This window comes from Lemur catta, chromosome 7 (assembly GCF_020740605.2).
Source record: "Lemur catta isolate mLemCat1 chromosome 7, mLemCat1.pri, whole genome shotgun sequence".
Lineage (NCBI taxonomy): Eukaryota > Metazoa > Chordata > Mammalia > Primates > Lemuridae > Lemur > Lemur catta.
Window position 1 is genome coordinate 104,192,593 of NC_059134.1, and position 23,240 is coordinate 104,215,832.

The 23,240-nt window shown below is 39.3% G+C and overlaps 1 protein-coding gene across 8 annotated transcripts in view; it reads right to left on the reverse strand.

The window, feature by feature from the left end:
* Nucleotides 1-23,240, reverse strand: part of PPP6R3 (protein phosphatase 6 regulatory subunit 3) — a 143,612-nt gene that overhangs the window by 75,931 nt on the left and 44,441 nt on the right. For 6 of the 8 annotated variants that reach the window (XM_045558265.1, XM_045558263.1, XM_045558262.1 and 3 more), the window contains 2 exons: nt 20,702-20,852; nt 3,383-3,615 (listed from right to left, as the gene is read on the reverse strand). In XM_045558265.1, coding sequence (XP_045414221.1) covers nt 3,383-3,609 — 227 coding nt within the window. In that variant the 5' untranslated portion in view covers nt 3,610-3,615; nt 20,702-20,852. Of the gene's footprint in view, nt 1-3,382; nt 3,616-20,701; nt 20,853-23,240 lie in introns of those variants that run through there. The other 2 variants (XM_045558260.1, XM_045558266.1) reach the window with 2 other exon arrangements.

Below are 23,240 nucleotides of genomic sequence, written 5' to 3' on the forward strand. Positions count from 1 at the left end.
CCTTCTGCACCACCAGCCACTGGGCCCTTCCTCCCCAATCCCATGGGAGTCGTCCTTGCTCCTGAGACCACCCTCCGCGTGTCCTCTTGAAAGCATTCCCTCCTGCCCACTGCTGCATGGCACACCCCTAGATGGCCTGCTCCCTCACACTGGCATCACCTCCCCTGGACCACATCATTCTCACCAGCGTATCAACAAACCATCATTTCTTCCACTGAGGACAAAAACAAAACCTCACACCTCTCCTGACTCCACATCTGCCTGTAGCTACCACTTCTTCCCTCTGCTCCTGTTACAGGGAATTACATGAAAGAATTGTCTCTGCTTGTCTCCAACCCCCTCTTCAAAGGTATTCCCAGCAGGCTTTCACCTCAGTCACTCCAAAGAACCTGCACTGATGAGGCCCAGGGTCTCCACACTGCAAATTCAGTGGTTTCTTGTGAGCAGCAGACCTTAACCCACTGTCCCCCTCTCGTTCCAGAAGCCTGTCTTCCCTTGGCTTTCAGGGCAGCAGTCCCTCCAGGTTCTCCTCTTGTGTCTAGATGCTCCTCAGTCTCTCTGTGGAACCGTGGGCCAGCCAATGCTCTCCATTTCCGATCTCTGAAGCTTTCTTCCACCTACATCAGAGCTCAGCCTCGTAGCTTTTTATGTCCTCTATCCACCTGCTGCTACTCCTCATCACCACTTGATGCCTAACAGGCATCTCAAACATGGTAAGCCCAAAACCAAATCCTAACCTTTGCCTCTGAAATCTATCATCAGTGCCATAAAGCCAGCCCAACCTCTCAACTGCTCAAACCAAAACCCTTATTGTCATCTTGACTTTTTCTCTCCCACTCCACACCTGTGAGAAAACCCCTTCAGGTCTAACTTCATCTAGTACCTCCAGAATCTGACCACTTCTCACTAGTCAGGTCCACTAAGATCTTGTCTTTCTCTGCTGAGCATTGCAGCCTCCTAACTGACCTCCCCACTTCCGCTCCTATCCTCCTACAGTCCACACCCACAGAGCAGGCAGAGCAATACTGGAGAAGAAAGTCAGGCCACCACACAGCCCAAAACCCTTCGATGGCTTCCCATCTTAAGTAAAGCCAACGTCCCTACTGAGCCTACCAGCCTTTGTGTGGTCTGCTTCCAGAGCTCCTGACACCCTTCCTGCTCCAGTTCTCCCCCATTCACAATGCTGCCCCTTCCCTGGCTGCCTAGCTGTTCTGGGGGTACACCAAGCACACGTGCACTTCTAGGGCTTATGTACTTGCCGTTCCCTCAGCCTGGACGTTCCTTGCCACGTGCCCACATGGCAATCACGCTCATCTCCTGAATGGCTCTGACAAAACGACACCTTCCTAATGGAGCCTTCCCTGAGCTTCCTCCTCCCACTCTACCACTTTCAGCAGTCCTATCTTACCTTGTTTTGTTTTTCTCCAGAGGACTTATGTGACAAACTGTGAGTGTGCTTTTTAGTCTGGTTTATCCCAATACAGCAATCATTCCATCATTCCCAAACCATGGAATCCTAAACTTCCTTAAATGACTATAGTCAACCATAATCCTGAAATACTTTCAGATCCCACCTGAAACCCCTCTGTGCTAATCTAGATGTTTATGTTATCGAAGGTACATTATATACAGCTAGTGGGTCTCCTTAGGTTGGATGCACGGCACAGTATTGTTCCATCCAACTCAAGCTGTGCTCCTTCAGAATGGTGGATGCAGAAGGCTATGTGCCCAGGGGAGGCAGATCTGCTCTTGCAACCTTCAAGGCAAAATGCTGGCAAAGCAATATGATACAACTGCCAAGCTGTGTTATAAAGGGGAAGAGGAACCACCACTTCTTTCTGGTAAAGTACACACTTCATATAAGGCATGTTTACCCTCCCTCAGTTAAAAAATTATTAGCTTTGGCTTGCACCTATAGTCCCCCAGCTACTTGGGAGGCCAAGGCAGGAAGACTGCTTAAGGCCGTAAGTTCAAGGCTGCAGAGAGCTATGTTTATGCCATTGTACTCCATCCTGGGTAACAGAGTAAGACCTCGTTTCTTTAAAAAATATGTTTTTTATATTTTATATATTTTTATATAAAAATAAAGAGATATATATATACATATATACACATATATATGTATATATGTGTGTATATATATATATGTGTGTATCCCAGCTGCATTCAGTATAAAAAGAAATAGACCCAAGAAGGGTAAACCACCTGCCCAAGTTCTCAGAGGTTGGAAGGATGGGAGGGCTATGTCTGAGCTCTCTGACCCACATCACACCCCCTCCAACAAGGATCAACCCCAAGTTAAGCAGCACCCACCCAGTTCACAGTGCTAGTTCACCGTGGAGGGAATTCCAAAGTAGCAAAATGTCTATCTTTGGGGGTTGGGAGCACACTAGTATTTCTGCTACCAGATTTCTTTCCTTCTCCTTTTTAAAGGCACTGATCTCTGAGTGAAGGCTTTCACTGAATGCTAAGTGTCAATCTTAATGTCTGGCAGAGAATACGGCATTCTTAAAGATCCAAGCTACCAGCAGCTTGAAAGCATTAACAAGTATTATTTCCCTGATAGCATGTTTCTCCCCAAGAAGAAATGAGATGTTTGAGAAGAGGGTCAGACTGGCAGAGAGAGGGCAAAGGAAATGATACTAAAAGCCATAATTCTTCCATTAAGTTGTTTAATTGTATCATCAATTAATTTTCGTTCCTAAAGTTGCTCTATTGGGGAGGGGGGAATATTTCAATAGATTTGGATATGAATAACAATTAACTGAAACCCCAATGCTTTACACACCTATGGAGTATTCACAAAGAGTATAAAAAGTGTTACAGTGATGGTAATAAAGGGTCCTTTCTATGTTGTCATTCTGTTTGTGCAAAGATTAAACTGGTGATGGGTAGATAAATCCACGGTAGTTACCTATGGTGTTACCTGCCTACATTTAGCTATGCTAACATTCACTAATACCCTCATGCTCAGTTAACAAAATGTCAGACTTTACTGTATTACCAATGCTCTTCATAACCCAAACTCTGACTTACGTCAGCTATGGGATCTTCGGTGTACATATAATCTCTATCGTCCTATTTGTGAAGTAGAGAAAATACTTACTTGAATCATCTTATTACTTTAAGAAACTTGTCATCCCTGTTTATAAAGCACATTGCCCTTCCACAAAACCTTCTGAATGGAATTCAGAACACTCACTTTAAAATACCCATGGTTCACCGGACTTAGTTCTAGAATGGATTATGTGCTCCGCTGACTATCTCAACCTTCTGTAAATGGGGACAGCAGCACTAGAGAATTCTTGGACAATCAGAACTGTAACATTCTACCCCCACTTCACTTTAGTCCCACCCTAAAGAGAAGATTGAATTTTCTTACTTGTATCTGATCTTTTCATCCATGTCTTGAGGTGGTTCTTCTATAATGAATGAGACTAAATCTTCGAGACATTCTGCTTTTAACAGAAATTCTATGAGTTTTCGGTTCTGAGCTTTGCATTCCTGTAAAACATCTTCCTCATCCATTAACTCCTTCAGTGTTACATCTTCTCTTTCTAGAAGTGTGTCTATGTGGGATGATGAGTGAAGATCAAATTTCCAAAACATGCTGGTCTAAACAAAATGCAGAGAGTATTTCATAAAATTTCAACTTCACATATTAATTTTCATAATTCAAATTTCAGTTCAGTTTTACAGTATAAATTGCCAAGCTGGCTTTCACAAGTTAAATAAGTTTCATATTGAACCTATAAAATACTTTTTAATGAGTAACATTGGCAAGATTTTTTCCTTCTCAGAAAAGAAAATATTTGTATTGATAAAAAAAAAATTTTCTGACTTGAAAATGCTCAAAGCTAAAACTCGGGATGATTTTAACCGCAAAAGTAATTCATCTATATTGAGTTAAAAATTTAATGCTGGCAGAGGGGAAAGTTACCCTTTTCTTAAGGATGAAGAATACATTCTTACATAGAACAAATATCTTCAGCAACAAATGACAAGTAATAAGGCTTAAGTATCTAGAACTCTTCAGAATACTAAAGAATTAAATAATCAATAACTACTAAGCAGCACTTTTAGCCACTGACAGCACTTTCATAGTCAAAAGTTTGAAGTAATAAATTGGTAAAATCTGTGCCATTCTTAATAAAAAAACTAAGAAATTGGAATTCTTGAGGAATTAGAAACCAATTCTCCTCAGTTTACTAGGAAAAACTGGACAATCTAACTTAAAACAATCACTCCACAATGCCATATATATATTTATTTATTTATTTTGTCCTCAACTTCATGGCCATCCTTCCTCAATAATTCAAACACAAAGTTTGTTTCCTCCAGTTAGAGTTAACGAGGTACTTATCTGTTACAAATGGAAACACAAAACAGAGGGTTCACTATATAATCTAAAGGCTTCACTCCCCGCCTAGTAAAATGTCCTGTTATTATTATCATCATCAAAAAAGCACATTAACATACATGTTATTTAAAAGAGCCTAGGTAAAAGGAAGACGGCTGCAAACAGTTGTAACTTATGAATAGTGTACATTTTTAGAAGCATGTATTTTGTTAAACTCACCCGTATTAGATCAGGCAAGAAAACATCCTGATTTGATGCCCTCATGAACATGTGCCTCAATGTAATTTTTAAAAAATGAGATCACAGAGGGCAAAGTTTATTTAACACTGCTAGTCTCACTGATCATTGCAGGAATAAAAGAAGAAAAACAAATTGTGCACCATGGCAAGTTACTCAAGGATCTCTAAAGGCAAATTCACTTCATATGATAGGTTGTGACCACTGAACTTGGTTATTAAGTATATGAACATAGTATCTAAAGTATAGGCAGAGTTTTAAGGAGCTTTGAAAAGCCCCTTAGGGAATACATTTTAGATAACAAAATTAAGAAATAAGGGTATTATAAAAATTGTATCTGTTTTTAAAAATCTCTAAATAATTTAAGGGAAACATGGCAATACTTTCACATCAATTAGTAACAGCAGGACCTAGGAATGAACAGCCACAATGATGATTCACCTTGCGAAGACTCGCACCTTACAGGAGAAGTGATGGGGAGGACTGCCTCCGTGGGATGACATAAAGTCACAAAGCAATGGCCCCAGTATGAGGCACAGCTGTCACTTTCCTCTTAATGATTAGACTGATAATTATGCAGACTATGCTAAAGAAGCACAACTCCCAGCACTGACAGCAACCACCACCCCCTTAGGGAGCATGTGACCTCTGCTCAAGATGAGAAGTGGGGAGGGGCATCCTATAGAGGCTACCTGGGGGGCAAAATGCATTTGCTAGTGAAGGAAATAAGAGAAACCAACTTCTAATATTAATACAATGATTAAGGAAGTAAGGGCAAAGGTGACATTCAAGTGACAGGGAAAGAACTTTCAGGAAAATGTCAGGGGAGATAAACCTTAGACATAAAAGTTTTTTGGTTTTTTTTGTTTTGTTTTGTTTACAGATTTGTGGTTAATGTCAAACAAAATAACTATATTATGCCACTTTATACTAATAAAATTGACAAGCAGAGAAAAAGATAAAAGGATATCAAAAGATAACTCCAATAAAGGAAAGGGAAAAAAGCTGCTCTCCATTCCTACAAAGGAGAGAAGTTGTCCCTTGTTGGAGGGCACAGGGCACAAAGTAACAATGTCAGTGCCACATACAATGCTTACCTTGGAGGAACATGGATCATTTATCTGCAAGTTTTTTTTTAAATCACTAATTCTTTTTTAAGAAGTGTATTTGAACCACTCTTCCCCAAACTTAGTATTGAAGCTTATGATGACTAAAATAGCAACATTCAGCATAGTTCCCCTGTAACAGGAGCACACAAGTCACCGGCCTGTTTAGTCTCCAAGCACATATTAACTTGCACTGTTCCTTTAAGGATATAAAAAAGCTTGAAGGCTCTAGTTTAGCTGAAGCAGCAAAATCACCTTAAAGAACCACCCAAAAACTAACCATTCACATCAGTCCACCTTGTCTTTAAAGTCAATCACAGAAATTTTGACCTTTCTATATCTATAGATCAACAAAATAGTTCATTTACCTATTTTAAATACTTCAGCAAAGTAATGGACTGGAAAAGCCACCATGAATATTCAAACACCTTCCCATGATGCCCCTCCAACACTACCAGATATCTGTAAGTACATACTTAGCATATAAGTCAAATTTCTGATAATCTAATATTTTCTCCACTTATGGTCAGAAAACTGGACATAGTTAAAAATTTAGTCTGAAGCCTTTTTTAAAAATCAAATTTCATTTAAAGTAGCAAGTCTCTATTTTTTTGCAATTCCATATATAAAGGCAAAGTATAATGAAAAATACTACGAAACAAATCACAAAAAAGCAAACCTGATATCAAGCACTTTATCCTTAGCTTATTATAAACAGGATATACATTCATCAATCGAGAAACCATAAATGCCTACAAACTAGATAAAGTCAAACTTCTGAATTATGAATCAAGATATAATTTTTCCACTTCAAGTGAAAACCAACTTCCAAAATCTTAACCTTACAAAGGAAGCTCATTAAATACTGGATTTATTAAAAAGACTGATAATTAGTCATGATAAAGTAAGAACAGGAGCAAACAGACCCAATTCAGCCCACAGCTTACCAGCTGAGCATGGTTTTGACATTTTTAAAGGGTTGTTTTTGGGGGCGAGGGGGAGATGCAACAGAGACCATCTGTGTTCCCACAAGGGCTAAAATATTTACTATCTGGTCCTTTATAGAAAAGTGTGGTGTCCCTTGCTTCAGAGGAAATAAAGGTTCCACTAACACTCACTTTGCTTTCTGCTGTCTCAACCCTTGCACCCTGCCCTGGCGCAGTGCAGACAGCTGGCTATTCCCATTCCCCCCTTCCTGGGGCACTCACCAGGTAGGTATAGCCACATGACAGTTTTCTCCAATGTGCCATGAACCATAAAACCTCCATGCTCTGTCCCCTACATCTGGCTGGACGCTGATGATCAAAAGGCACTAAGGGATGGTAGGACCAAAAAATGGAAGGTACGTTGATCCCCAGATCACCACAAAGAAGAAAGCTGCCTGCTGTTCTGCGTGCCTGCCCAAGCTGTCACAACGAGGGCAGAGGGCCACTGTACACATGGCCTGTGCCTTCAGGCAGTGTGGCCTACCTGATGAACCAGGTCCTCTAATCCCCCAGGCCATGATTTTGTATTTTCCTATACTTATTTGAAACATGAGAAAAGGAAGTCTTTGGTAACTAACTGTTGTAAAATGACTAATTCCATTTGCTCTCCACTATTCTGAGTTAGAATAGCATTTTTCAAATAAGAACACTCTGAAATATACATTTCCACGGTGAATTTTCCTTGTATTAGGTATACTACAAACCCCAAACCGAAATACAAGCACATTACACTCCTTAGGCAAAAATTACGTACTTTATCTTTTAGCCAAACAGCAAGCTGACTGCAAACAAATGGCACTGGTAAAAGGGAGGGCACAGTCACCCCTGGCTTGGCCCTCCCTTCTATTTGTGCTCTCTGAAGTAGAAAGAAGCTAGGTATGAAATAACAGTTACAAAGTTCAACTGCCCAGGACCCTGAGGTAAAAGGGAGGCCTTTAAAAAATATTAACTATTAGGAAAAACAATTAATACTCAGAAAACCTGAAGAGTGAGAACTTCAACAACTTGTTTTTAGTGAACATAAATATACTTTAAAATTCACAACCTCAACTACACAGTCAGGCATCACTTAATAGGGGGAATACATTCTGAGAAACGAGTCATTAAGCGATTTCATCACTGTGCAAACATCAGAGTGTACTTACACAAACCTAGAAGGTATAGCCTACTACATACATACCTGGGATATAGGGTATGGCCTATTGCTCCTGGGCTACAGAGCTGTACAGCATGTTACTGTACTGAACACTGTAGGCAACTATAACACAATGGCAAGCATTTGTGTATCTAAATATAGAAAAGATAATGCACTGTGCTACCATCAAGATGTAGTTTAGCTAAAGTAGCAAAATCACCTTTAAAAACCCTCCAAAAACTAATCATGCATGTCAGTCATAACTCCATGGTCCATAGCTCCATGGTCTTATGGGACCACTGTCATATATGTGGCGTGTAAATACTTAAATAGGATTTAGGGTAGGAGGAAATACAATTTCTTCCAGTAAACCAATCAATGAGACAAAGAACTTGGTAAAATCAAACTACCTTCCATCTTTCTTCAAAATCCTAGAGTTGTTTTATATGTTAAATGATTAAGTAGTTTCAAAACGGTGCTTTCTCGAAAAGGGCTAAAGATTAAGGGAGGTCACTGCAGCGTCACCTGTTACTTGATGCCAAAGGACAACCTCTGTTCTCTATTTTCCCTGTAACTGAAGACAAGTGAAACTGCCATTTTATACATACAAAATAGGACCAAAGGACCCATTTAAGTCTATTCATCAAAGAACAACCACTTTAATTAAACACCCTCGGAAATTATTAAAATACCTTCACAGTACCAAAGCCTCCCTGGAGTGAAATGTGGGGCATGGTAACATTTCAAAGCAGTCAAGCAGTGATAGTCTCTGAAAGAAAAGGTACTATCCTGTCTCTGAAACAGAAACTGGTATGATAGTTACATCGTTTGTAAGAGGTATGCCAAGAACACTACTCCATCCATAGAATTTACCAAGGAACTGCTAGTAGAATCTTAATATATATTTAATAGGGGGCCAATTATGATTTATGTAAACCACCTACAACCACTTGTTCTCATCAAATAAACAATGCCCCCCGAAAACTATTAAGGGATATTAAGCATCTTAACAGACATTGATTCCAATGCCAGCTCCACTACTGTCTAGCTCTGAGGCCTCGGGAAAACTACTTCATCTCTCTAAGCCAGCCTCGGTATCCTTGCCAAATAGACTGGCTGTGGGAAGTCAGTAAGAAAGACCCAGTGCAGCAGGTGGCACATGCAGGGCACTTAGCAAATAGAAGCTACTGTGCAATAAACATGCCCAACAATGTAACTGGTGAGCTTTAAAGCAGTGCTTCCCAAACTTTCATGGGCATAGGAATCACCTAGGAATCTTGTTAAAACACAGTTTCAGATTCCGATTCAGTAAAGCAGGGCTCAGACCTGAGATTCTGCTTCTCTAACAAGTTCCCAGATGCTGCTGATGTCCTGATTTTAAACCACAGCTGACCATTTGTAATTCATAAAGGAACAACAGAGGATCATCTTACTGTCTTCACAATTTGCTATAAGTATATTCAAAATAATTATATAGCCATGAAAAACAGGAAAAGCATACTAGTGCAAACATGTGAATGTGTTATTTATTTCAGAAACTCCCTCTGGACAAGTTGGTATTAACGAGTTTTCTTTCAGCACAACAGGGGCAGAACAAAACATACTATATTACTCTCCAATAGAAGCCCAGAAAAAATGACACATGCTAAAAGATAAACTACTAGAACTCTGAAGAGAGAAACTACTGGTGATTCTATCCACAAACAAGCAGTAAACTGTGGGAATGGCAAGAACTTAAATGAATTTCAAATCCAAAATCTTCTATTGATATGAACTCACTGTGCTTAAATTCAGCAACTTCCTATCCAAGTAGGATAAACTGTACTCTGCAAAGACCCCAGTCTACACACTATCAACTGTGGAATACCTGTACCCAGGATTGGCTGGGCCCAGGGCAAAACGTTCAAAGATTCAAAGATTATGATGATGAATTTGAAGAAAGCAATAGCAGAGCATTAAAGTAAGTGTTTCGAAGCCCTGTGAGACTGTACGGGTCACACATCCATGAAACCAGTTTTCTATACCATTTTAAAGCCGGCCCCACTGGAATCCTTAAGATAGCAAATCTGAAATAAATATGTGATATTATATGGCAGACTTGCAATAAACATACATAAAATATTTCTAGTTTCAACAGGTGCAGTTACCTAAACATATGGAACACAAACAGTACAAAAATAAGAAAGCAACAGCTTCTGCCCAAGATAAAACATAGGAAAGACTTTAAGACAACAAAACGTGTTATAAACTTTTAATATTATTTCTTTAAAACATGCTATGAGGAAATCTTTGAAATACAATTTCTACATGATCTTACACAAAGGCATGCAAGCACACACTACTCAAGTTCAAATTCCTATATACCCCAAGTCTCCCTTCAGCACACAGGGATGGGGAACCTGCGGTCTCAAGGCCACATGTGGTTCTCCAGATCCCCAAGTGCAAACCCTCAACCAAATCCAAACTTTATTAAAAGAAAACTTTATTGTTCCATAAAATTTGGATTCAGTCAAAAGGCTACACTCAAGGATCCTGAGGACACGAGTTCCCTACCCCTGTGGGAAGCTCCTTCTCTCCCTGATATTAAAACTATCAGAACTACACTAGCTCCACCTATCATCCAGTCAGACCTGTCTAACAGAAACACCAAGTGAGCCACATATAAGTTTGAATTTTCTAATAGCCACATTAAAAACGTACAGAGAGAAGAAACTGGTGGAATAAAATTTAACAGTGTATTTAACTCAATATATTCCATAGGGATATATTATTATTTCTTTTGGTACTAAGTAAGTCTTCAAAATCCCTTGAGTATTTCACGCTTACAGTACCTCTCAATTTGGACTAGCCACATTTTAAGTGCTCAGGAGTCACATGGGGCCGGTGGCTGCCGTACTAAACAGCCCAGCTCTAATTATAACATTACTACAAGTATCATTCAAAGTCTCTCTCTTGGTACTAAAATAGCTCCTCAACCTCCTTCCACAGCCACAGTCAATCATTAACATTTTTCACACAAGGGCCAATGTGGAGTGGGTAGAAAGAGGTTATCGGCCATATTTTTCCCATCTTTTAAAATATAAACATGCAGGAGAAATCATGTATATTCTTAAAATACAACAACTTGGGCAGTCCTCAACTCAGAAAAGTGGATCACAAGAAAACTAAAACTGTTTTTTAGTCTCTAATATCTAGAAATATTTATAGCAATAATAAGGAAGTTTTCGAATTCTTCATCTTGAAATAATGGAGAGGGCTAGATCATAAATCAAGAGGACCACAGATGGGTCATCACAGGTTAGATTTAACTAGTCAAACTGAAAAACAAGTCCATGTCTCTGAGAATTTATTTCATTTTATAAGCTATTTAAAAAATATTTTAAGAGGAAGAAAAATGCCTATGCCACTCAAAAATGTTGGGGAACAATGGTATTTGATCAATGTGAAAAGAAACCCAGAAGCACATCCCCACTCGTCCTGGAGAAAACTGAGGAGTCTTTGTACCCTCCCTCAAGACCCAAAACAACTTATTTTTCCCTCAAGCAGCAGACACATTTACAACAAACCTCTGGCTGAGCTTACAAGCAGGTTGGGAACAGGATGTATTGAACAAACCAAGCTGCTGAAAGGCTGTTCTTACTGGTTCATCTATTCATGCAGCGTCCAGACGCATGGAGTCTCAGGACTTCTTCCTAGGCTCGGATGCACATACGTGGGGACACACGAGGACCTCAGTTGAGCAGTCCCTGACAAGTTCCAAATGTGGCATTGTTGGGCTCAACAAGGGTTTCGTGGTTACTTACAGGCATGATAAAAGCTACATGCCACTAAGAAGGGGACAGGGAGGAAAGTATCTATAAATAGGAGAATGCAGAGTCAGTCCAATGGGAGGTTACCTCTCAGTGTTGTGAGTTTATGATAAACTCTTCCAGTCAGCAAAGCTCAATGCCTAGGGAAATGTAACTTTCGCAAGAAGCAGCAGAAACAATGAATATAGGAGTAAAAAGCATAGGCCTCTGAATGGAGTTCTCACTAAGCACTAAGGAAAAAGACCACAGAACTAGAAAGTTCACCCATCAGCTACTTCTGCATTTTTAAGGGCTCAATTTTATAAAGGCACACTCCACCTAATTAAATCAAATATCAGAGTGCCTATTAGAGACAATGTATTTCCTTAGAGAAGACGGCAATACAAACTTGGAGCCAGTTTCATTGTATTTGCTCTGCAACTGCTTCTTCCAAAGGTGTCAAAAGCAGTCAACTTTCTACTACTCAGCTGTTCCAGAATTTTTTCTAGTTTTTATTTGTAACTTCTTTGATATTTCAGTTTTTCCTTGAGAGCAGTAAATAAATTAATCAGGTCCATTTAATATGTGCTATATTAATCAACCAGTGGCACTTTTAAAACATGAATACGCATTGCACTAAGGAATACAGGAGTAACGACAGAAGGTCCCTAGTGCCTTGAAAAACACAATAAAATTGAGAACAGAGAAAGAAAGGCATAAAAATTCCAACTTTGTTCCATAGAAAGGGATCTCAAAGGAGAACAGCCTGACCAGAAAAGACTTCATTATACATGAAGCCTAAGCTAGGCCTCAAAAGATAGGTAGGATTTAGTAGCTGATGGAGAAGCAAAATGTATTCCAGTCTAGGAGACACCTGCATGAAAGCACAGAGGACAGGAAGACCCAGTAGCTTCAGGAAATTCATGCCAGGGAGAAGGTACTAATGACAAAAAGAGAATGCCTTTGGGAAGGCAGTAGGATTAAGCCAGCAATGTAAGGCCAAATCTCCGAGGGCTGTACATGAACGCACAATACATGCTTGTTGCAGAAGCAAGGATAGAACCAGTGAGTTTTAATTGAGAGAAATGTACATTAAAGTATCTACGGTAGAGATTAATAACATATAAAAACAATTAATTCTGAATAGAAGTAGACGGGGAAGCAGGACAGAGTAGATGACACTGAAGATGTGGCAAGAACACGTGCTGCAGAGTTTGTATTCCTACAAAAGTGAAGAAAAGAAAGAAGACAAACCTGTCTGGGTACTGCCAAGTGTTTGAATTAGACTTAAATGTGAGACAGGGAAAGGAGTGGATGACAGTTAAGACCACTGAGGTGAGGCATTGCATGCACTGTCCGTCATGCTAAGACAAACACAGAAGTCTGCATGAACAGATCTTCAGTGTAAGTATGTAACTGTCAACAATGAAAGATGGGCTGGAGAGGGATGAGCCTAATAAAAGAGCGATTGAGAGAAGATGGTGAAGCCCTGCAATGGCCTCTACTTTAAAAACCAAGGTATCCCCGAAGATATTTCATACTAAATTAGCATTCATCCTCCAATGTCAACCAAAATTCTGCCTCCTCAAAGTCTAATTTTCACTTTTTCTTCATTCCTGAGCTGTACTTTGGTATAAAATGACACAAATTTATAGCTTGCCATTGGAATTCTGAGCTGCCTGGGAAATAACGCTCAGAAAGCAAATGCCTGCACAGACCCTAGGCTAACTCCAAATACACTGCTAAGATGCTGAGAGCAAGGCAAGAGGTACAATCTTATCATGAACTTTGCTTTTACGTTTAAAAAGTCAACCACCGGCCAGCCATGGTGGCTCACGCCTGTAATCCTAGCACTCTAGGAGGCCGAGGCGGGAGGATTGCTTGAGCTCAGCAGTCCAAGACCAGCCTGGGCAAGAGCGAGACCCCGTCTCTACTAAAAATGGAAAGAAATTAGCTAAACTAAAAATAGAAAAAATTAGCTGGGCATGGTGGCACGTGCCCGTAGTCCCAGCTACCCAGGAAGCTGAGGCAGGAGGACTGCTTGAGCCCAGGAGTGTGAGGTTGCTGTGAGCTGGGCTGACGCCACAGTACGCTAGCCCTGGGCAACAAAGTGAGACTCTGTCTCAAAAAAAAAAAAAAAAAAAAAGAGTCAACCGCCACCCAAGAAAAATCCAGCCTTACTTCTGTCAACTAGACAAATTAAAGCAATTACAGTAGCATGTTCCTCTAGAAATTCTCATTACGAAAACTTGAATGCACATGAATTTCTGTGCCTATTTTCCACACTTCCAAAAACTTCAGTGCTAGTATATGCAAAGCATGAGTTATTTATACTAAGAACAAGTTTTTTTGTTTTATTTTTTTAAAGTGAAACTTAGGGGAAAGGCAAGTAATGAGGATGGCACAATGGTAGTCAGGTTTTTGCCAGGAGCCTTGTTAAGAGATCAAAGGAACAAAGGCAAGGAACAGGCGCTGAATCTAGGAGCCTTGTGTGTGTGTGTGTGTGTGTGTGTGCTGGAAGGGAGAGTGTGTGAACATAGGTAAGAGAGTATGATAAAAGTCAAAGGCAAATCAGCAAATTCTTATGGGCCCTAGAAAGGTTTTCCAACTGCAGCATCCAAGATTCTCAAAATCTGTGAAATCAGGCAGGACCCCAAAAGCCAACCAAATATGAGTCAAATATCAGAAAAGAAGTGATATGTAACTGGAGAACAAGAAGAAACATGGTTATGATCAGCATGGCTATTATTTGCAACAACACAAAAAAGTTTCCAAGTTTCTGAAACTATGGGGAGGAAGGGTGATCCTGAGCAAATAAGGAATTCCAGAACGGAAATTCTATACTAACATGTGGTGGAAAGAAAGAAGACTTAGAAAATCCAACTCACTGAAGTTTTCACTAAGTGAAACCGTGTATATGCAGTATAAGAGTAACCCAACTTGAGGCAAGCGACAGTGGTCACTTTATTATTCATCTATCTTTTACAGACAAGATGCCCAAAGACAGCCTTTCCTAATGAAGCAGAAATTCTAGAGCATACTGAGATGCTTTTAGAAAATGGTCAAAAAGTAGTAGTCTCCAGATTAAGAAATGAGCTAACTATGAAGTGTATTTTGTAGTTATAACCAATTCTATAAAAGAAAACAGAATTGACAACTTGGTCACAAAAACCTTTAAAGAGCCTCCCCTTTTTAAGATTTAGCTATTATCGTCAATCTTCCTTGCCTAGCAAACTTTGATCAGACTGTATAATCATTAAGTATTCAGGGCTATCTCAACAGTCCCTAGAGTAGCAGTAATAAATTGTTAACCTTCAGGAAGTGCTTTCTTTTGTAAATGTTTTACAGTATGCAACCTAATAGGTAAGAAAAGTTAAAGTAGATTCTGGACTACTGAGACAGCTTAGGAATAAAAGTTCAGTGTAGAATGGTCTTTACAGCTGCTTATGAAAAACAATCTTCAATCTCCTCTAGCCATTCCACAGTAATATTAACTGTCTTGACATTGCAACTTTCTATTAAAGGTGGAAACATGATTATGATTAATAACAGCTCCCAATTATTAACCATACTGCTAGACTCTGGGCTTCCTTTTAGATACATTTAGATATTTTACAACCCTTCATTTTGCAGATTTAAGACTCTGAGAGGTCAGATGACCTACCAAATACCAGAGCTAGTAAATATGCTAGCCAGAATAGGGACTGAAACCTAGGTCTGACTAGCTCCAAAATGTGTGCTCTTCCTGGTCAGAGCAGCAGTAATCAAGAGCACAACCCAGCCCTAGGCTGGCCTATGCATGTACCTAACTTGCAGAGAGCAACAGCAGCAGGTCAGCCTATAATTCAATGGCTCTCAAGACAAGGAATAGGAACCAGGAACCATGTCTCTCTGTGCACAGGATGGAGAATCAAGTTACAGACAAGGTGGTTGGGCAGCCCAGCCTAAAGACATTGGTGGTAGCTCTGGAGGAGCTCAGCTTTGTGGCCAGTGGCACTGTCAGTGTTGATTCATGCGATGTCACAGGCTTGTCCAAATGCACAAAGAACACAAAGCTAGGAGGGAAAGCTAATGCAAGATGAGAGTCAGCATTCACACTGTTGGACATGATGATCCAAGAAAAATTTATTTAACATGAATGAATACAAAGTCCTTTTCAGATAAATACTGAAAAACAAGATGGGGGAAAAACAGGCATAAGAAAACTCCTAAAGTGGAGAAAAGAAACAAAAAGGTCCAAAGATTTTAGTTGATTTTAAGTTCAATATAAATTATATTATGATGTGACTAATAAGCAAAGTCATCTCAGAACATAGTAATAGATGTATCACGTCTAGGATCAAGAGAGATACTAATCCCACTGTATCTTGCCCTGAGCAGATCACATCACACTGGATAATACCACACCATGCCAGGCAATACCGTACTATGTTCCGAGGGAAAATGAAGGACTGCCAACCACAGGGCATCCAAATAGATAACTAGGGTGACAGAAAGACTTGCCACTTGGGGGATAAAGTAATTAGTTTTGAGTATCTTGGAGTTATTGTATACCACCATGTGTAAGACCTGTCTTGTATAGCACCCAAGGATAAAATGAGAACCAGTAAGTGAGAAGTACAGATTATTTGTGAGCAGTAGAAGCAGGAACTTGTTAAATATTAGGGCTGTGACTGCATGTGAGGCCCCTTGGTTGAACGTGCTCTGGCAAAGCTTGGATGATTTTCTAAGAGGACAGAAGGGGTTTCTGTTCTGGAGAGGAAGGCTGTACAAAATGATCACCATGCTGTTTTATGAATCTCTTCTCAAAGTCCATTGGATATAAAAGGTACGATTCATGGCAACAATTAGGCCATGGAGCCTCAATGAGAAAATAGAAATGATTATGCAACCTTCCAGATGCTCAGTGGGTTGAACCCCACGCAATTCTCCACCCTCCAGAAACTCTAGTAACACAACAAAATAAAGGACAAAGAAAACGAAACAACAGCCAAGAACGCCAACAAATTTATGAAAAGACAAAAAAAAAAAAAAAAAAAAAGGAGAAACAGTTTGGGAACTCCAATATTTAAATAAAAAAAGTTTGAGAAGAATACTATAATCTACCACCCTCTCTCCTGGCCAACCAACAACAACAAAATGGTAAGCAGGTAGAGGAATAGAAAAAAGAAATTTTCCCAGAGCTTAACAAATGTGGCTCTCCTTAGGGCCTGCACAGGCCATCACAATGAGTGGTGAGACAGATCCTCTCAGGCACTAATGAAATTCCATGAGAGCAGAGAGAAAATAAGTATCTAAACTTTGTGGGGGAGGGGGTGCTGTCACAAAAACAACACATAAAAAGGACTGGAACTCAGAATGACACCAGCTTCCTCAATAGTAATTCTAGAAAAGAACATTTTCAGACATGGAAGATCTGAAAGTTTTATTCATACTTTCTCAGGAAGCTACTAGAGAATGTGCTTCACCAAAACATGGCAATAATACATTGAAACCAGAAATCCAAGACTCCAAGAAGCAGATGACTCCCCAGAAGAAAGGTAAGAAGAAACACCAGCAGCCACAGAGGTCAAGAGCAACCAACCCAGGCATGTCTCATCATCAGCATGAGACAGAGGGTTCTGGAAAGGCTGTGTCCAAGGAGACACTGCTGACAGATTGGAAAATGTATCTGATCACAATGAGAAGAATTTTTTAAGTAGGTTAGAGATTTAGAGAATAATTAGCCAAAATACACATATTAAATAAGTCAGAGATAAAGGGAATAATTAATCAAAATATATATACCTTTGATACTGATTTTATTCACAAGTTGTGCTTTAACTATGTTGGAAGATGGAGGAGGGCAGGAGCTACCATAGAAAGCTAAAACCTCCTCTTCATAGTTAGAAGCCGAATAGATTAGGAACAGCTATACATAAGCATATTATTTAGAAATGTGGAATTAAATATGAGAAAGCAGCTAAGAGCTGAAGGTAGCAGTCCCAAGTGAGTAATTTAGGGATAGGAAAGATAGAACAGGTGATTGTTATTTTTTGTTATAAACCTTGTGATACTGTTTGACTTTTTAGCATCTATCAACAGTCTTTGTGAAAGAACATAGAGAATATTTTCAAAGTTGAGAAAAGACAACCTAAGGTAGAATCTATGACGTGCTATAACTGATTGTGAAAAAATTAATGTACAGTGCAGAAAAAGGTTTAGTTGGACAAACTTACAAACTTGTAAAAATTTAAGGTGCTTAAAGGTTAGAGTTATTCTATTAATCATCAACAGGCACTTGGATAGACATTTTTAATCCATCATGTGTCAATGAACCAGTAGCACCAAGAGTAAACTTCATTCATTTTTGTGAATTTAACCATCCTGACTTTCTCTATCACACAGCAGCTTGAGGTGGTAAAGCATTATTGTGACTTTTTTGAGCTCAGGGTCAGGATTGAAATTTTTCTGAACAACTACAACCCTTTGCCACAGTTAATGAACACAGGACAGCTATGGAAGTTTGCCTTTGCTGAAGTCTCAATGTTTGTTAATGACTTCATCCTAAAATTACAAGGCAAAACAGTGCTGACATGTAATGTCATTTCAACAGCTTTGGCTTATAAGGAAAGTCAAGCTGCTTCATATAGCTCCTATAAAGAAATAAGACTCCCAGTTCCATACAAATTTGTAGTGGATATGTTTTCTAAGCTCAAACTACAGTTAAATTGCATTTTTCAGACCTTGATGCAAGAGGAAAGTAAATCTCCCTGTTTCAAAATCCATTTAGTTGTGTAACTGAGGAGCTTTCATCTAATTTTCAACTGGTAATGATTAATTTACTATGTAATGACATGCAAATATCAAGAAAAGAATTTAAGAGAATTCTATATATGCCTTCCAGGTAATGAATATACTCAACTAAAGTTATATGCTTGGGGACCGATACAGAATGTGGGAGTACCCATCTGTATAAAAAGACATTTCCAAGATGAAATATATAAAATCTCATTGCAGATTAATATTACTAGATTACATGTACATTTGCAATAGATTTTGATGAGAGAATAACTCTAATTTTGAACATCAGTTAGATGAAATGTTATCCCGCCCCCAGAAAAAGAATTCCAGTCTTCACATTAGTAGATATTATACAAAATTGAACTCAATTATTATGTTCTGAATGTCATCAATAACCAAGTCTGTGAAAATTTGTTTTCTCTGTTATATACCTTCACAATATCCTTTTTTTCCTCTTGGCCCGTAAAATCTAAAATATGTATGATCTAGCCCTTTGCAATGAAAGCTCTGACGATTCCTGGTCTAAAGTGCCCTATACCCCTACAGTCCTGTTCCTCTCCAGGAACCCTTCTTAACCTGGCATTGATTCTAGGACTCCCAGAGACTACTATGTAACTTTTTTTTCTTTCTTTATCCCCCCTCCCTCTACTATGTAACTTCTTAAGAGAAGAGTTCATCCGTTTTAATGTGGGACAGCATGCAAAGGAGCAGAGATGAGTAGAAGAAAAAAGAACAATAGTAAAGGTAAGGAATTGTTCTATAAGCTGCTAATGCTAAGAACCTCTGTCAGCAAAGAAAAACAAAACAAAGAAGTGAGAGACAGGGAGAAAGAAAGCCTCAAAAATATTTTATCCTGAGAAATGCTTGATATTTTAACTTCTATCACCGAACAATTAATGATACTTATATTATGTAAAAATTACTAAAGATATAAAGAAGTTAAAACTACTTGCTCACAAAATACTTAAAATCTAGTTAAAGAGAAAAAAAATCCTAAAATAATTTACTTAGATACTTACTCTAAGCATTCACAAAGGAGTGACTGACCACAAGGGAACTGGAACAATCCAAAATGATTGACAAAAAAGGTAGGAAGAAAGCCAAGCCCCGGAAGATGTGAAATCAAATACACAGAACAATAATAAAACTGCATGTTTTGTTCACCAAGAGGTGAATGAACACTTAGAGGGAATTCTCCACGTAGGATTCATGCAGGAGAATAACATGGAGATAAAGCTGCAGAAATTAGAAGATTTATACAAGAACCTGACGATTGGGGCGAGGACTGGAAGTCCACTACCAGCAAACACAAGGGGAACCGCCAAAGGTTGAGTAGTATCATTCTTGAGAGGCTGCATGTAGGGGGAGGTCATAAGCAAAGTAATATTTTAGATGCCTGGGAAAGAGCCACCTGGGGATTGGAAGCAGAGACCCATTACAGCAAAGCAACCAGAGTATCTCCAGAGGTAACAAAAGCCTGACCTAGCTTCACAGCAGTGGAAACGGAAAGAAAAAGACAGCTGCGAGAGTCACTATCAGGGTAGATCCAATAGGCCTTGGTAAATATCTGACTGATCATCAGGTTGAAAAGAAAACATGGCAAAAAGTGACCAAAACTTCAAATCTTGGAACTAGCACCAGTTCAGAAAGGTGGATGATAAAATGGTATTTGCCCACCCTCTAGAGAAACAATGGAACAAATGAAATTGGATTAAGTGTGTCTGTATGTTCCCAAAAAGGCCCTACTCTGCCACTTCATACTAAGTGCCAATTGAGCTAAAAAACAAGTATACAAAGTCAATCTCCGATCTTTAATAAAAAGTTCCAGTAAAGCATTCCAGAGTGACAGCAATTAGGATTCAAAAAGAGAGAGGTGGCTACTATAATAGAAGCTAAATATCCTATGGCTGGTATAAAACAAACACAAAACAATCAAAAACACATACACACACGGAGCCAGGTGACCTAGAAGCAGCAGCCTGGGTCATAGGTCTCTACCAGCAGTCTTTCTCTGCATGCTACTACTTCAGCTTGCTAGGCCTGGCTATCCACAATGCCCAGCTCAATACCCTCCTGGAAATTGGGAATCCCTTGAGTTCTGCAAGATTGCGATATACAAAAGCAGACTACAGAGGCTGTTATTTAACTTTCTTAAAATAACACAGAGCACAGAAATGTATTGCACCTAGCTCCAAGACATTGGCCTAGACCTGGATCGCCGCCAAGACTCCAGGGTCTTGCAACACAACACTGCTTTCCTTGATGGAACCCACAGATGTAACTCCTGATAATCATAATGGTCTTACCTTTCAAACCAAGTTTTAAAATTAAAAGAAATGTTTTCTTCTTTGTGGCTCCTTGCCCATTACAAGTTATCCTGGTAACAGTTTCTTCCAATTTACTGCATTAGCAGATTAGCAGGAAAAAGTGGGATGTGGATATGAAACAGAAGCTTTCCTATAAAAAAAAAAAGGCACAAAATCACATAAGTTCTCTTTTGATTTTTGTTTGATGACAGTTGCCATTAAAAGATAATGAATGATTCAGGGTGAAGACTCACACAGAACTCTACCTCAGAGAACTAAAATCCTAGTTAATTGAAATTTTTCTAAGTGAACACAGGAAAAAAGGCACTGTCATCCCTCTACCTCAGCTTTTATCCTACACTAAATAATAACTCAGAAATAAATACAGACACCATAATAGCACTATCAATGAGTCAAGAAGAATACATATTCTTAACTTTGCCTTATGAAAACATCAATGATATTCTTTTCCAACACAGAGTTGACTATAAATACACCATACTTTAAAATACTAAAACAAATTTCAAAAAGTTCCTTCCTTTAAATGCCCCTAGGTAGCCCATGTAATACCTTTAACAATCAGAACTTTTATCAAGAACTGTGAGTATAACACTAAGGTCACTGAAATTCTAGCTGTAGCCAAATTCAGTCTCTAATGTCAATTAACCAAATGTTGCACATGAAAGGAATATAAAATTGTCTTCCAAGGCACTTTATATAACACTGCAGAAAAAGACTCAAACTGTGGACACTGTACTAATTAGAAATCCTCTAAGAATGTAGTCTATAAGGCATCTCCAAAAAAAAAAAAAAAATGGTGTTCATCTAATGCCTTTCTTCCATGAAACATTCTGCATTGTGATCTTGACATTTTCCCTCCAGTAAGATAACAGAAACAATGGTAAGCATTTGTTAATCTAAAAAAATTAATTAACAAATACAACAATGACAAACCCAGGTGAAAATGAAAGAGAGCATATTTATTTCTAAAATAAAACATTTTACCAGTTAAGTGCTTTTTTTTTTTTTTGAGACAGAGTCTCGCTTTGTTGCCCGGGCTACAGTGAGTGCCGTGGCGTCAGCCTAGCTCACAGCAACCTCAAACTCCTGGGCTTAAATGATCCTCCTGCCTCAGACTCCGGAGTAGCTGGGACTACAGGCATGCGCCACCATGCCCGGCTAATTTTTTTTCTATATGTATATTTTAGTTGGCCAGATAATTTCTTTCTATTTTTAGTAGAGACGGGGGTCTCGCTCTTGCTCAGGCTGGTCTCGAACTCCTGAGCTCAAGCAATCCACCCGCCTCGGCCTCCCAGAGTGCTAGAATTACAGGCGTGAGCCACCGCGCCCGGCCCAGTTAAGTGCTTTTTAAAGATTTTTTTAGAGATGGGGGTCTTGCTCTTTCACTCAGGCTGGAGTGCAGTGGTGCAATCACAGCTCACTGCATCTCAAACTCCTGGGCTCAAATGATCCCCACCTCCAGTCTCCCTAGTAGTTAGGATTACACGAGATTGTTAAGTGCTTTTTGAATATACACTTGAAAAGGTATAGTTGATCATCTAAATTTTTTGCTTAACATCATAAGAACAGATCTAGCAACAGTATGTGTTGCTAGAGTCCTTAGACACAACAAACTTTAACACACTAGTGTAAAAACTGCATTACTAAATGTCACAGGTAGTCCAGCCCCATCACAGTCATTCTGTATTAGGGTTCCAGATTCTTTTAAGAATCCTTTTAATAATCCGACAATGTTATATACTTCCCAAAAATGTACATACATACAAAATCTGGCATTTAAATTTGAGTGGTCTCAGGATCCTCAAAGCCAATCTGCAATTATTTCTCATACCACCCACTGTACCCACTTACAGGCTGGTCCAATCACAGGCTCTCAGCAGAGTTTACCAACACTATGCTTCACACTTCCATTCAGTAATGCCAAAAGAAAACACAGCTATCAAACATATTCACAGCATTGTGAATCCAGCTGCTTACCAAAACTGCAGGAAGTACACTGAGACACAACCCACTTTCTGGAAAAGGATCTTTGTTTAACTGCTTATAGTTTTTTCACTTTAGACTAATCAAGGGAAAGATTGGATCTATATTATAGATGCTAAGATGCTATTATTGACATTGGTTATTCTAAAGTGTAAGAATACGAGGTATGATGGCTCACACCTGTAATCCCAGTTACTCGAGAGGCTGAGGTGGGAGGATCACTTGAGGCCAGGAGTTTGATTGTGACCAGCCTGCACAACACAGGGAGATCTCATCTCTAAAAGAATGAAAAAAATTAGCCAGGTATGATGATGTGCACCTGTGGCCCCAGCTAATGGGGATAGACCGTGGTGGGAGGATCACGTAGGCCCAGTAGTTTGAGGCTGCAGTAAGCCATGATGGTGCCACTGCATTCCAGCCTGGGCCAGAGAGCAAAATGCCATTTCAAAAAAAAAAAAAATATTTAAGAATATGAGAAACAAGATCAAAAGATGGAACACAGAATGGAACGGTGCGCAAGGACAGCGTTGGGACT